Source organism: Gracilinanus agilis, chromosome 2 (assembly GCF_016433145.1).
Source record: "Gracilinanus agilis isolate LMUSP501 chromosome 2, AgileGrace, whole genome shotgun sequence".
Classification (NCBI taxonomy): Eukaryota; Metazoa; Chordata; class Mammalia; order Didelphimorphia; family Didelphidae; genus Gracilinanus; species Gracilinanus agilis.
Window position 1 is genome coordinate 284,182,878 of NC_058131.1, and position 16,075 is coordinate 284,198,952.

The 16,075-nt window shown below is 40.2% G+C and overlaps 1 protein-coding gene across 1 annotated transcript in view; it reads left to right on the forward strand.

The window, feature by feature from the left end:
* DYNC2I2 (dynein 2 intermediate chain 2) overlaps positions 1-16,075 on the forward strand; it is a 53,960-nt gene that overhangs the window by 34,766 nt on the left and 3,119 nt on the right. The window contains exons 2-6 of the mRNA XM_044664027.1: positions 5,390-5,638; positions 10,423-10,532; positions 12,744-12,901; positions 13,975-14,084; positions 15,875-16,042. Coding sequence (XP_044519962.1) covers positions 5,390-5,638; positions 10,423-10,532; positions 12,744-12,901; positions 13,975-14,084; positions 15,875-16,042 — 795 coding nt within the window. The remainder of the gene's footprint in view (positions 1-5,389; positions 5,639-10,422; positions 10,533-12,743; positions 12,902-13,974; positions 14,085-15,874; positions 16,043-16,075) is intronic.

A 16,075-nucleotide genomic window follows, 5' to 3' on the forward strand; every position in this document is an offset into this window, starting at 1 on the left:
CTTTCTTTCTTTCTTTCTTTCTTTCTTTCTTTCTTTCTTTCTTTCTTTCTTTCTTTCTTTCTTTCTTTCTTTCTTTCTTTCTTTCTTTCTTCTTTCCTTCCTTTCTCCTTTTCTTTCTTCCTTCCTTCTAGATTTTGTTGCTTACATACAGAAATGCTGATATTTGTGTGGGTTTCTTTTATGTCTTCAACTTTGCCGAAATTGTTACTTGTGTCAGTTTGTCTTTTAGTTAACTGGTTCCTCCTAAGTAAACTATCATGTCATTTATAAAAGGTGATGGGTTTGTTTCTTTTTTGCCCATGCTTATTCCTTTCTTTTCTCATTGTTTTTGGTAGAATTTCTAGCACCATATTGAATAGTAATCATGATAGGGGATACTCTTTCTTTGCTTCAGTCTTATTGGAAAAGCTCCTAGAACATCTCCATTACAGATAATGCCTGTTCTTGGTTTAGGGCATCTAGGAAAATTCATCTTCCTGAGTTCAAATCTGGCCTCAGACACTTACTAGCTGTGTGACCCTGGTCAAGTCACTTAACCCTGATTTTCTTAGTTCTTCATCTGTAAAATGAGTTGGAGAAGGAAATGCAAACTACTCCAGTATCTTTGCCAAGAAAATTTCAAATGGGGTCAACTAACTAAACAACAACTTACCATTTTAAAGAAAGTTATCATTTATTACATATTATTACATATATGTGTATGTTTAACAGGAATGGATATGATATTTTGTTAAAAACTCTTTTTGCATCTATTGAAATAATAAATTTTTTTTGTTTTGTTATAAATATGGTCAACTATGCTTAAAATTTTCATAGTTTTGGACCAGCTTGGCATTCCCGGTGTAACTCTAGCCTGGTCGTATATGTATGATCTTTGTGATATATATTGCTGAAGGCTTCTTACTAAATTTTACTTACATTTTTTGAATCAATATTCATTAAGGAATTTGGTCTATAGTTTTCTTTGTTTTTATTCTTTCTGATTTAGGTACCAAGGCCATATTTATTTTAGGGAAGGAAATTGGTAAAATTCTTTATTTGTATTTGTATTATTTTATTATTTATTATTATGTATGAACAATATATTATTATTATTTATGTTTATTATTTATGAATTTTAGAATTACTTGTTCAAGTATTGGGTGGATTTATTTATAAATCCATTTGGTCCTGGAATTTTTTTCCTTTGGCAGTTTATTTATGGGTTATTCAACTTCTTTTTTCTAAGATAGGATAGATTTCTTTTTTCTAAGATATAATTTTTTAAGAATTATATTTCCTAGCCTATTAATCTGGATAATTTATGTTTTTGCAAATATTCATCTATTTCACTTAGATTGTGTTTTATTGGCATATAGTTGGGGAAAATATCCTCTAAATCTTTTTTTTAACTCCATCAGTTGTGAATTAATTTTTCATTTTAAAAATATTGATAATTTGCTTTCCTTCCTTTTTATTAATAAAATTAACTAATTCATTGTCTATTAGCTTTTTCTCCAAAAATTAGGTCCTAGTTTTATCTATTAATTCAATATATATTTTTTTACTTCTAATTTTGTTAACCTCCTATTTTGATTTTTAATTGGGGGATTTTAATTTTGGTTTCCTAGGTATTTTTTTTACTTGCCTGCCCAATTTGCTTATTTTTTCTCTTTTATTTATGAAAGAATATAGAAATATAAATTTTTCTTTACCTACATACCACAAATTTCATTAGGTTGTCTCATTGTTATCATTATCTTTAATGAAATTATTGATTGTTTCTATGCTCTATCCAGTATTTTTTTTAACCCTTATCTTCTGTTTTAGTATCAGTTCTAAGATAGAGGAGGAGCAAGGCTAGGCAATTAGGGTTAAGTGACTTGTCCAGGGTCATATACCTAGGAAGTGTCTGAGACCAGATTTGAGCCCAGGCCTTCCCAGCTCCTGGCCTGGCACTCTATCTTCTGTATTATCTAGTTGCCTGTCCACTCATTCTTTAGAATTAAATTATTTAGTTTCCAAAGGGTCTTTTACTTCAAAGACCTTTTAATGAATATATTTTGTTATGTTTAGTAAAAGTTGATTTAATATTTTTGCTTTTCTGCATTTGTGAAGTTTTAATGCCCTAATAAATGGTCAGTTTTTTCAGATGTGCCATGTTTGCTTAAAAATATTTCTATATATACATATATATAGATATATTTTTTTAACCTTTACCTTCTGTGTTGGAGTCAATACTATGTATTGGCTCCAAGGCAGAAGAGTGATAAGGGTTAGGCAATGGGGGTTAAGTGACTTGCCCAGGGTCACACAGCTGGGAAGTGTCTGAGGCCAGATTTGAACCTAGGACCTCCTGTCTCTAGGCCTGGCTCTCAATCCACTGAGCTACCCAGCTTTCCCCTAGATATATAGTTTCTATTTCCATACAATAGTACTGAGAAATTTAGCATATCTTAATTTTCTAAAATTCTATTCAGGTCCTTAACTTCTTTCTTATTTATTTTCGTTCCATTTGTCTAGGTCTGAGAAGAGTAAATTGAAGTTTCCCCACTAATATACCTATATGCTCCCCATTTCTTCTTGTAACTCATTTAACATCTCCTTAAATAATTCAGATTCTATGCCATTTGGTACTTAGGTTTTGTATTTTTTTTTAAAAGCGGACGCTTGCCTTCTATCTTAGAACTGATATCAATATTAATTCCAGAGCATAAGAGCAGTAAGAGCTAGGCAGTTGGGGTTAAGTGACTTGCACAAGGCCACACAACTAGGAAGTGTCTGAGGCCAGAACCTTCTGTCTCTGGGTCTGGCTCTCTATCCACTGAGCCACCTAGCTGCCTCGAGGTTTAGTATTGAAATAAATTTATTGTTTAAGTTACCCTTTAGCAAAATTTAATTTTTTTGCTTCTCTCTTTTAATTAGGTCTGTTTTTTATTTTGTTTTGTTTGAGAAAATGATTGCTAACCCTGCTTTTTTTATGTTAATTGAAGCATGATAGATTCTGCTCTATCTCATTATTTTAACTCTGTATGTATCTTTTGTTTCAAGTTATAGTAGGTTCCTCAGATTCTCAGGGGATATGTTCCAAGACTTAATGTAGATGTCTGAAACCACTTACATAAGCAAACACCTGCTGAACCCCATTATCTATGCTTTCTCTGTAATATTAAAAATTAATATTATGCTAAATGTAATATTTAGAAATTGGTTTGGAAATATGATATTAATTTAAAAAATTGTTGTGGTTGCCTTTTAAAAAATAATTAACCCTTAAGTCACAAGGATGATAGTAGCTTTTAACAATTTAATTTTAATATAAATATAGTCTAAGAAAGAAATAAGGAGGGAAGGAAATAAAAAAATATTTCCTAGCCTATCGCCCTAATCTTACCAGCACACAAGAGTGTCTTCTACCTAAGCCACCAATGCTGAATCTCAGAAAGATCTCCAGCCAAAGACCTCCAGAGAAGAACCTGATCTCCTCTATGGTCTCATTTTTTATAGTCCTCTTTTTCCATGTCACTTCCTTTCCCTGTGCTCCCATGAGCAGAAAGTTCACCACCCTGGGAGGAAGGGGTTCCCTTTACACATCTCTGTCTCTGTCTCTCTGTCTGTCTCTCTGTCTCTCCCTCCCCACTCTTGCCCCTTAGCTTGATGCTCTTTGGCCTCCCTCTACCAAACAAACCAAAAAAACCCCTAAAAAAAGTAAAAGTGGGAGCAGAAGAAACTGGCTTTCGGCAGACTTCCTGTGCTACAGGTTGATCACAGATAACTAAGTCCATGGATAACCGAAACCATGGAAAGCGAAACCATGGAGAAGGAGTCCCTACTATGTTTCTTGTAAATAACATAGTATTAGATTCTGGTTTCTAATTGAGAAGTCTGTTTTTCTGACTAATGGCTCCATTAATCCACTCTCCTTACTTCCCCCTTATTCTTAACCCTTTTCCTTTCCATTTTTCTGTTGAATAGAATGCATTTATGTGGCCATCTGTGCATGTATGTGTATTCTTCCCTCCTTTAACCAATTTAGATGCTTTTTGCTTCTGGGAACTTTTTCTGTGCTCACTCACATAACTAAAACCAATGCTAAGGAACACTTCTCTGCTCCTTGGTTCTGTGAAATAGAATCGCCGGATGGCCCCTCTTTCTGCACCTGGTGTTTGTTTAGGGATCCCCAGGATCTCCTTTTTGTGTTCTGTCTTGGCTTTCCTTCAATCCTCAGTCACTGGAATGCTCCCTGCCATGTTCCTGCTGCTGCTGTGTGCTTCTGGCCAGACCCCCTCCCACAATGTTCACAGATTTCTATCCACGTAAGATTAGCTAAACCACTCTGGACTGGGAGGGACTTCATGACTTTCCTGATCAAAATGAAGTCTGTACATTCTCTAGATCTTTGCTGAGGATGTGTAGGGGGAAAGCTAGATTCTTATGCTTCCTCTTACTCCAGAATCTTGCCTCTGCACGGGATAATTTCTATGTCTGGAATCCCCTCCACCCCCACCCCCACCCCCACCCCATTCCCTCCTGGCCTCTGCCTTCTGTATCTTGGAAGCCATGGTTGCCTTCAAAACTCAGCTCAAGCATCTTCTTCAGGAGTTTCTTGGTTCTTCTGATTGCTAGTGTTCTCCTCTATAACTACCTTATCTCTACTTTTTATGTGTCTTTTATCTATAAGTATCTTGAATGTATAAGCTATAAGTATGTGTGTGTGTGTGTGTGTGTACAGGTTGTCCCCTGATTTCAAAGTATGCTCCTTGAAGGCAGAGACTATTCTTGGTCTTTTTGTGTACCCCTAGGGCTTGGTAGAGGGCCTGACTTCTAGTAGAAGGCTCAGAAGGAAATGTCAAGTGGGTGATTTGTAATATAGGATGCACGCTCTCTCTGATGGGGGCAGGAAAGGGTAATTTTTGGGAAAACGTAATCGCCTTCTGTGACTTTGACCTTAGAAAGTTAGAGACATACCCCAGGCATCTTAAATATTCAATGTGAATTTTTGATTTTAGCTTCATTTGGAAAGCAGCTACTTTATTCCTAATCTAGTCTGTGACGGTACAGTGGGTCCTGTGAATGAATGGGGGGAAGTTGTTTCATTCAAGACTCAAGCTCTTCATCAGTTAGCCAGGGGAGGTGTAAAATATAAAATTAGTGTCTGCCAGCTGCCTTCTCAATTTGATTTCAACTTTTTCAGCATTAACTTTTGAGTATTTTTTGTAATAGTTCATTCTATTTAAATTGTTGCAATCATTGATTATTTTGTTTTCTTGGTCCTGATGTTTTTACTTTGCATCATTTCGTGTAGATTGTTCATGTTTCCTGTATCCATCTCATTTGTCATGATTTGGGCATCATTTGGGATATAAATCTGCTCTAAATATTGTGTTATTCCTTATCACTTTTTTCCTAGAAAAGTTGCCAGACTGCCAGCATTTCCACTTTGGAAGAAGCTTGCCAAGCCCGTGAACAGGTTGATGCAGAGATACAGACTGACCCACCTTCTCCTGTGGCCTTACGATATGCTACTCAGCAAGATATCCCTGGGTTGGCCTCTTTTCTCCGTCGGGTAGAAAACCTTATCATCCGGGAGCTCGATAAGAACTGGCAGAGCCATGCATTTGATGGCTTTGAGGTGAACTGGACAGAGCAGCAGCAGACGGTATGGAGGGGTAGGGTGAGGAGGATGATAACTCCAAGGCCTCTTATCTTTCCCAATTTTATTTCATTCTTTGAAGTCTTCCTCTGCAAGCCTCTGGACCTCAGAATTATTACACATAAAGACAGTTATCAGGCTCTAAAGAATTCTGAGAAACTGAGACCCAGGAAAGTTTGAATGATTTGTGTTTTTTTTCTCATTCCTGGGCAATGAAATGGGCTTTCTGATCAATCTTTGTGTCTCCAGTTGTGACTTGCCTTCCCAGGGTGACTGAGGGGAAGAACTCAGTTTAATAAGGACATTTACCTACAGATATAAACATATTTCATCGAAATAATAAACTGACACTATTGCTTTAATAATCCTTACCCTATTTGAGTCTTGTGGGATTATTCTCTTTTCTGAATAGCAACTTTTCTGGCTGGCTTTAAGCAACAAAATGTAATTGATTTTTGCCATTTTGGGTAGAAACTTTTCTAAAATATGTTATACACTTCTGCCTACACAGATGGAGAAAATCACACAAAATATTACTTTAAAAAAATTTTAAACTTTTACCTTCTGTCTTGGAATCGATACTGAATATTGGTTCCAAGGCAGAAGTATGGTAAGGACTAGATCAGTGATGGTAAACCTTTTGTAACTTTTTAAGAACCCCATGCCATGCCCCCCCCAGACTGCATGCCCATGCCCTGCCCACTATTGCATGCCCACCCCCTGACTGTGTACAGTGCCCCACCCTACCTTTGCATTCTGGGGGGCAGGGCTGGGAGTGAAGCAGGGATTCAGGCTGGGCAAGCCAGGGCCATGCTCTGAGGGAAGGCTCCAGTGTCCCCTTGTGTTCAGGGAGCGGGGCCACACTACCCACCCTGGGCTAGCCCACTCCAATGCCAGGACAGTGCAGCCCCACACTGCCCCCACTCCTGTGTTCAGAGGCGGGGCCAGGCTTTCCGTTGGCCAAGTGAGTGTCCCACCTCCTACATTTGGGGGCAGGACCAAGCTCCAAGCCATCCAAGCCAGGGGCCTGCAGTGCTTGTAGAGAGGTTTCTATATACCATCTTTGGCATGCATTCTATAGGTTCGCCATCATGGGACTAGGCAATTGGAGTTAAATGACTTGCCCAGGGTCATACAGATAGGAAGTATCTGAGACCAGATTTGAACTTAGGCCATCCTGACTCTACTCTCTTGCCCCCTAGTTGTTCCTGTTACCTCTTTTTAAAAAATGTTTTATTAATACTCTATTTTTAAAACAATAAACATAACACTTTATCAATATTGATACATCATTATTGATAATAGCTTATATTTTCTTTGCACTTTATTAGTTCTTATAAAATGCTTTCTTTTTAAAATTAAATTAAAATTTCCCCCACAGTTACATGTAAAAATAGTTTCCAACATTTTAAATAGAATTTTGAGCCTTGAATTCTCTCCTTCCCTCCCTCTTCTGCCTCCTCCCTCAGATGGTAAGCAATCTCACATATATTTTACATGTACAATCATATAAAACAGTTTTCCACATTAATCCTTTTGTGGAAGGAATTCTAACAAAACAAAAAATTAAGAAAGAAAATTTTAAAACTTCATGTGGATCAGACTCTATCAGTTCTTTCTCTGGAAGCAGATGGCATTTTTATCATGAGTCCTTTGGGATTGTTTTGGATAACTGTATTGCTGAGAATAGTTAAGTTGTTCACAGTTGTTCATCATATAGTATTTCCTGGTTCTGCTTATTTTACTCTGCTTCATTTTGTGTAAGTCTTTCTAGGTTTTTCTGAGCTCTTTCTGCTTGTCTTTCCTTACAACACAATAGTATTCTATCACAATCATATTATTCAGCCATTTTCCAATTGATGGGTATCCCCTCACTTTCCAATTCTTTGATCCCATATGAAGAGCTGCTTTAAAGTGTTTTGAACATTTAAGTCTTTCCCCTTTTTGTTTTTTATCTCTTTGGGGTATAAACTCAGTTAATTGGTTTTGCTGGATCAAAGGGTATGTATTGTTTTATAACCCTTTGAAGATAGATCCAAATTGCTATCCAGAATGGTTGAATCATTTCCCAACTCTCCTAACAATGCATTCATATCTTTATTTTCTCACATCCCCTCCCATTTTTATCATTTTCCTCTTCTGTCATAATAGAAAATCTGACTGATGTGGGGTTATACCTCAGAGTTGTTTTAATTTGCATTTCTCTAATAGTGATTTAGAGCATTTTTTGCATGATTGTAGAGAGCTTTATTTACTTTATCTGAGAATTGCCTGTTCATATTTTTTGGCCATTTATCATTTAGGGAATCGCTTGCATTCTTATATATTCAGCTCATTTCTCTATGTATTTGAGAAAAGAGGCCTTTATTTGAGAGACTTGTAAAATTTTTTTATCATTATGATTACTGTATATTACTCTCCATCTATTTTCCCTCCACCTCTTTATCCTTTTTCTTTCCTTTCATTCTCTCCATCCTCAAAAATGCTTAGCTTTTGACAGCCACATCCTCCAATTTACCTTCTTTTCTTTAAGTACCCCCTTTTCTTATCTTCTTCCCCTCCTATGTTCCTGTGAGGTAAGATAAATTTCTATACTCAATTGATTGTGTATATTCTTCCCTCTTTGAGCCAATTCTGATGAGAGTAAGGTTCAAGTGATCCTCTCCTCACCTTCCCCATTTTCTCCTCCACTATAAAAGTTCTTTCTCCTCTTTTATGTGAAATAATTTACCCCATTCCATTTCTCCCTTCCCCCTTCTCTCAATGCATTCCTCTTTCTCACTCCCTAGTTTCTTTTAGTTATCCCATCATATTTAACTCACACCCTTGCCTTATGCTTATGCGTATTACTTCTAACTAGCCTAATAATGATAAAATTCTTAGGAGTTACAAGAATCATCTTCCCATGAAGTTCTGTGAACAGTTTAACCTTATTGAATGTCTTTTGATTTATCTTTCCTTATTACCTTTTTATATGTCTCTTGAGTCTTATATTTGAGAATCAGATTTCCCATTTAGCTCTGTTTTTTTCATCAGGAAAGTTTGAAAGTTCTCTGTTTCATTGAATACCCATTTTTCCCCCTGAAGGATTGTACTCAGTTTTGCTGGGTAAGTGACTCTTGGTTGAAGTTTTAGCTCCTTTGCTCTCTGGAATGTCCTATTACATCCCCTCCAGTCTTTTAATGTAGAAAACTGCTAAATCTTGTGTTATTCTGACTCCATGATATTTGAATTATTTCTTTTTGGCTGCGTGCAATATTTTCTCCTTGACTTGGGAGTTCGGGAATTTGACTACAATTTCTTGGGAGTTATCCTTTTGGAATCTCTTTTAGGATGTTATTTCTGAATTCTTTCAATTTCTGTGGTTTTAGAATATCAAGGCAGTTTTCCTTAATAATTTCTAGAAATATGATGTCTAAAATCTTTTTTGATCATGACCTTCAGGTAGTTCAATAATTCTTAGATTTTTCTCTCCTGGATTATTATTTTCTTCAGTGAGTACCTGAAAGTACCTTCTTTTCCATTTGGTCAATTCTACTTTTTAAAGAGTTATTTTCCTCGGAATTTTGCATCTTTTTTTCCCCCCATATGGCCAATTTTGCTTTCTAAGGAGTTCTTTTCGGTAGATTTTTGTGCTTCTTTTGAGCTGAAAAATTATTTTACCCCATATTTTTGTAGTATAAACCCAGCATTCATTTTAAGGAGTTATATCATAGTTTTTGGAGTGTAATTTGGTAGAGATCAGGTGGGTCTATGTACCTTCTCTGCCATCTTCCACACTCTATTTTTTTATATCACTTCGACAAAAGAACTCTCTTTTAAGAAATAAATATAGTTTAGTGAAACAAATATATTGGCTTTGTTTAAAAATACATGCCTAATTCTGCAAGTCTAGTTCACCAAAGCAGCTACCTCTCTGCCAGAGGCTGGGGATGGGCTTCACTTTAATTCTTTTGAAGTTCTTACTGCTCAGTGGATTGATGAAGAGTTCTGAAAGCTTTCATTGCTTTCCTTCACATTATTGTATAATTAGCTCTGTTTACTTCAGAAAAGTCTACCCAAGTCACACTAATTTTTTCTTTATAAAAAACCCTTGCCTTCTGTCTTAATATCAATTCTAAGACAGAAGAGCAGTAAGGTACTTTACTGCATGGATTTTGTGACTTGGCTATTTAGAGGCCTCTAGGGCTTCTTTCATAGTACTTTGCTTTGATCCACCTTAGAAGTTGTGTTAATTCTATTTGACTCTGTTTCTCTCTTGCATTAGGGGAAAATATTAGGGAAACATTTGGGTCAGGCTTGTAAAATCTCTGTATATCTTGGCAAGCCTGAATTCTGCATTTTTTAAACCAATTACATATAATAATACATTTCCAAACAAGTTTTCCGAAGTTATATGATCCAAATTGTCTCCTTCCCTTCTTCCCTTCCTTCTGGTGCTGGCAGGCAATTCGATCTGGATTATACATGTATTATCATGCAAAACATATTTCTATATTGTTCTTTTTAGTAAGTGAGTAATCTTATAAAACCAAAACCCCCAAACCAAAACCCTAATAAACAAGTCTCTTGTTTTCCTCTGCATTCTGACTCCAACAGTTCTTTTTCTGGAGGTGGACAGCATTCTTTGTTATAAGACTCTCAGAATTGTCCTGGATCTTTGCATTGCCAATAATAGCTGAGTCTATCACAGTTTATCTGAATTCTGCATTTTGGAAGGGACTTCACTTCAGGCCCAGAAATGTTTCCTCTGTTGGAGCTAAGGAAAGTGTGACTTTTTCATTTGGCAGGTGACCTGCAGACATACCCTGTGCTACCCTCTGGCCCAGGCTCAGAAGCTGCAGGTGACCAGTGTCTCCTGGAATGCCACTGGGTCAGTGGTGGCATGTTCCTATGGCCGGTGAGTAGCTGGGGGAGGGGACATTAGGAGTCTAAACTAGTTTGAGGCTTCAGTAGAATCTGGTCTCAGCTCTGTCACTGATTTACTTTATGATCTTGGATAAATTACTTTAGCTTCCTGAAAAAAGATTTTTTATTTTATTATTTTATAATAAAAGGACAAAAATCTATCTTCTTTCTTTCCCTGCCATTGGGGAAAAAAAAGAAGATAGAAACACTAAACCCTTGTAACAAATGTACGTAGCCTAGCAAACTAATTCCTGAATTGGCTACATCCAAAAATATATTTTTCATTCTGTACTGTGAGTCCATAGCTTCTGTGTCCAAAGGTGATCAGCATCATTGTACTCTGGAATCATGAAGGTGAGACAGGCAAAATGTGGAAACTGATCCAGGAGAGAGAAAGAAGAGTCAGGAATGGTAATGAGGCTACAAGCCTGGGAGACTAGAAGGCAATTGGTCCCATCAACAGAACTGAAGAAGTTTGGATGGGACTGGTGGATAGTATGTAGGGAATTCTGTTTTGGACATGTTGAATTTAATATACCTTTAGGACATCCAAGGACAGGTAGATGGTACAATGGAAAGAGCTCTGGATCTGGAGTAAGGAAGATTCCTCTTCCTGAGTTCAGACCTGGCCTCAGATAGTTATTAGTTGTATGACCCTGGGCAAGTTACTTAACCCTGTTTGCCTCAATTTCCTCATCTGTCAAAAGAGCTGGAGAAGGAAATGGCAAAAGACTCCAACATCTCTGCTAAGAAAACCCCAAAAGGGGTCACAAAGTCAGATATGACTGAAAAGCAAATGAACAACAACACATTTGAAAAACATGCTATATCAGTGTGAAGTGACACTATTAGTGCCCAAAGTTGTATACAATGAGTCTAGGATAGAGCCAGGGCTAGAAGAACCAAGGTTTGCTAACCCCTAGTCCAGGATTCTTTTCAGTGTACCACACCGAAGCTATTGCTAAGGCACCAATTCATTTCAATCCAATTCAAATAGTATTTGTAGGCACAAGGGCAACTAGGAGGCACACTGGATACAGCATTAGGCTTGAAATCAGGAGGACTCATCTTCTTGAGTTCAAATCTGGCCTCAGACACTTACTAACTGTGTGACCCTGGACAAGTCACCTAACCTTGTTTGCCTCAGTTACCTGATCTCTAAAATGAGATGAAAAATCACTGCAGGATCTTTGCCAAGAAAACCCCAAATGGGGTCATGGAGAGTCAGATGTGATTGAAATGAGTGAAGCACGAGAGAACACCAAGTACAGACATGGTAGGTGATATGAAACAGGGGTCAGGAAAGAGTCAGAAGTAGGATATGGGGTCATTGGATTCATCTGCTAGATGTGATCATTGAACCTGTGGGAGTCGGTGAGTTCACCAAAGGGGAGAGCACAGTGAGAGAAGGCCCAGGGAAGAGCCTGACAAAAGGCCATCAGACATGTACAAAGGGAAGCAGGAGAGAATAGAGACCTGGAAACTGTGGGAGGAGAGAATGTCTAGGGGAGGGGAATGGTCAATAGTGTTAAAAATTGGGAAAGGTGGAGTAAAATGAAGTCTGAATAAAGCCAGTGAATTTAGTAGTTAAAAGGTTGTTGCTAATACATCTACTGGTGGGATAAGAAACTAGATTTCAGGGGAATAATAAGTGAATACTTCCATTGGTGAAGAATTCCCAACTTCATAAGGTAGCCTATTCCATTATAAATAAATTTTTTTTAGAATCCTTATTTTCTTAGAAGTGATACTAAGTATTGGGTTCCAAGGTAGAAGAGTGGGAAGGGCTAGGCAATTGGGGTCAAGTGACTTACTTGCCCAGGGTCACACAAGTAGGAAGTATCTGAGTCCAGATTTGAACCCAGCACTTTCTGTCTCCAGGCCTGGGCCTCAATCCACTGAGCCACCTAGCTGCCCCTACACCTCCTTACATCTTTTCCTCTACTTGAGTGAATCTATTAATTGTCCCTGTCACCAATGGTTCCCTTTTAGTCCCTCTTCTGGCCTTTTAGTGGGAGGAAATAGTCCTCACCACCTCAGTTTTCTGCTAGGAAGGGGGAAAGCTGAGGTTTAAAATTCTGTTGAAGGTATGCGTGTCTGATGTAAGAAGAAGGCCCTTTCTTAATTTATGTGAAGCCTCTAGCAAGCCTAAGGGAATAACTGGTAAGAAACACCATTTCTCTTCCTCTTCCTTCCCCATCAGTTTGGATGACGGTGACTGGAGCACCGAGAAGTCTTTTGTGTGCTCCTGGAACCTGGATCGTCGGGGGCTGAACCCCAGGCAACCTTCTGCTGTGGTGGAGGTCCCCAGCTCGGTCATGTGCCTGGCATTCCATCCAACTCAGCCCTCCCACATTGCAGGTAAGCCCCATGCTGTTTTCTTTCTTTCAACCCTCACCTTCTGTCTTAGACTCAATACTGTGCAATGGTTCCAAGGCAAAAGAGTGGCAAGGATGAGGCCATGGGGATTAAGTAACTTGCCTAAGGTCACACAAATAGAAGTATCTGAATCCAGATTGGAACCCAGGACCTCCCATTGCCAGGCCTAGCTCTCTATCCACTGAGCCATCCAGTTGCCTTCTTTTCAAGCCCAGCTCAGCTTCTACCCTCTCAAGTGCTTGTCTCTTCCTCCTCATGTGGGAAAAAGAGATTCTTTATTGATAAACTGCTTTAAGCATCATGCTGGGTGTTGTGGAGGATTTAGTTCAGTTCAGTAACTTATCTGATGCCTGCTCTGTACAGGCTCAGGATAGGAAGATCCAGTGTTTAAACACAGACAGTGTAATACTGGATTGCTTGGGGAGGGAGAGGCAAGAGATCAGCAAGGGGGAGGGAGAAAGCCTTCATAGAGATGGCTCCTGAATAAGCCTTGAAAGAATCTCAGCATTTCCAGGGGTAAAGGTGAGGAGGCTAGTCTGGGAGGAGGCTGCTGCTGGAGAAGCAAAGCTCAGGGCAGGGGCAGGCGAGGGAGGCCAGTGAGCTAGAACGTGCCTAATGCCCCTGGAGGGAGAAAGCACACTTACACGGAGGAGCTAAGACTTAAGGTGGGTCTTGAAGGATATGTGGGCAATGAAAGAACCAATAAGGATGCTTATAACCACACAATGCAAGACATTTTTTTTCCAATTCCTATCTTACATCTTAGAATCCATACTAAGTATTGGTTCCAAGAGCTAGGCAATGGGGGTCAAGTGACTTGCCCAGGGTCACACACCTGGGAAGTATCTGAGGTTAGATTTGAACCCAGGACCTCCTGTCTCTAGGCCTGGCTATCTATGCACTGAGCCATCTAGCTGCTCCTGATGAGGTAGTTTTCATGCGCATCTGTATGTTCTAGGATGTGGCATGGCGCAGGGGTTGGGGTTGAGGAGGACTGGAAATTGAGTTGTGAGTGTGGGGCAGTCTTGCCAAAATTCCCATTCTTTTCCCCTCAGGTGGCCTCTACAGTGGGGAGGTACTGGTTTGGGACATGAGCCGGCCTGAGGACTCCTTGCTCTGGAGGACAGGAATGACAGATGACACTCACACGGATCCTGTCTATCAGGTCAGCCGAGCCCAGCAGTAGGAGGCACAGATTTGGGTCCTGATATATAGAGGCTCCTCTGAAAGGGACAGAGGCAGTGGCAGATGGGCTGGCTTATGGGGCTTGTATGTCCTTAAGAAGCAGCCTGGGAAGAGGCAGGTGCCACAAATCAGGAAGTAACCTCCTTGTCTGGGAAGAAGCTCATGGGTTTGCATCTCACCCAAGAAAATGGGAAAGCCCATCCTCCTAGGAATGAAGTCCCCAGGGAATCCAGGAGAGGCTAGATAAGGAGGGGATAGATGATCTCGCCCATTGTAGTCCTCACAACTCTGCCCGCCTTCTCCTCCCAGAGGCTCCCTAGTGGCCACCCTCTGGCCTAGCCTCCCACATGAGAAATGTCTAGACAAAAGTGTTATTGAGCTGCCTCCAGTTGTCCTGGCTTCTGGCTGGTGTAGAAATCCACAGCATGGAGTAATCTCAAAGCTGCCACTGTTTGCCTGCCTTGGGTTCTGGGGCTCTGTGAGAACTCCTTGGAGAAGGAGCCTAGCACACCCCATCACTGGAAGGGGACTCCGTGGTGCTGAAGCCTGCCATTCATTTGCTTCATTTCTGCCCCTCTTGTGAGTGGCCCTGCATTGCCCATTCTGCCTTCCTTTGTGTTTGTGGATGAGTGATTAGAGCAGCTGACAGGGAGCTCAGGAGCCCCTGTTCTGCTGAGTGGAGAGAGGTTTTCTGTGGGACCGTTCTCACTTTTTCCCAAGGAGAATGTTAAGACCTCATCAAAAGCCAACAGGGGAGAGCCAGGGGGAACACTGGGAAGAAGCTACAGGAAAGCAGGGTTAGGCTTGGAGGAGAAACATCCCACTGAATGTGAGGAAGGAAGCTTTGGCTTCTCCCGTTCCTGGAAGGCTTCAGACAGAAGCTGGACACCACTTGGGGATATTTTAGATTTCTGGTTGAGGTTTGAGCTAGGCAAGTGACTTCTGAGATCTCTAATTTTGCGATTTTATTCTCATGAAGGAAGGGGTACTCTGGTTCAGTGATCATGTATCTTTGCTCACAAAACTCAATTCTGGCTGCCTCAGGAGGTCCCAGAAACCCAGCTCTGCCCTGGACAGTCTTGTCCCCAAAGCATGCTGGGGCAGAGAAGCTTGACTTGAGAGTTCCTAAGAACCTCTTCATCGTACACAGTAACAGCAGTATCGTGTGGGGATCTACTGTGAGAGACTTGGCTACTATGCAACGGTCTGGGACCATTCTGAGGACCTCAGGACAAAGAATGCTGTCCACTTCCAGAGAAAGATCTGGATGCAGATCAAAGCATGCTATCTTTCACATTAGTTTATTTACGGTTTGGGTTTTATGAGTATTCTCTTACAACAATAACTAACATGGAAGTACGTTTTGCATGATCATACACGTATAACCTAGATCAAATGGCTTACCACCTCCAAGAGGAGGAGGGAAGAGAGGAAAGGAGAGTCAATTTAGATCTTATAATTTGGAAAATATATGCTGAAAATTGTTATTACGTGTAATTGGGAAAATAAAATATTAAAAAAAGAACCCCCTCAATCAGTTCTAATGCCAGACCCCTTGTCACTCTGGATCACACTTTAGCTCCCTGGTTCTTCCCTTCTTTTCTGCCTGGGAAGCAGGGAAAGGATATTAGCAACAGCGTTAGTCAAGGATCCTACGTGCCACTGAGGCAGCTTCTTTCCATTCCCTGCTCCTCGCTTGGCAGGAAGCAACAGGCCTCTCGCGCTCTGCTCTCTCCAGCTATGCTCTCCCCTCCCTTGTGGTTTGCACAGGTTGCCTGGCTGCCAGAGCCCCGGCACAGCCACCGCTTCCAGCTGTTGAGCGTCTCCACGGATGGGAAGGTGTTGCTGTGGCAGGCGGCCGGTCCAGGACAGCTGCAGCTGACAGAGGGCTTTGCGCTAGTCGTCCAGCAGATTCCCCGAAACACGAAGCTGAAGAAGGTGAGCTGGGGCCAGGGCTGATACGGAGGGGCT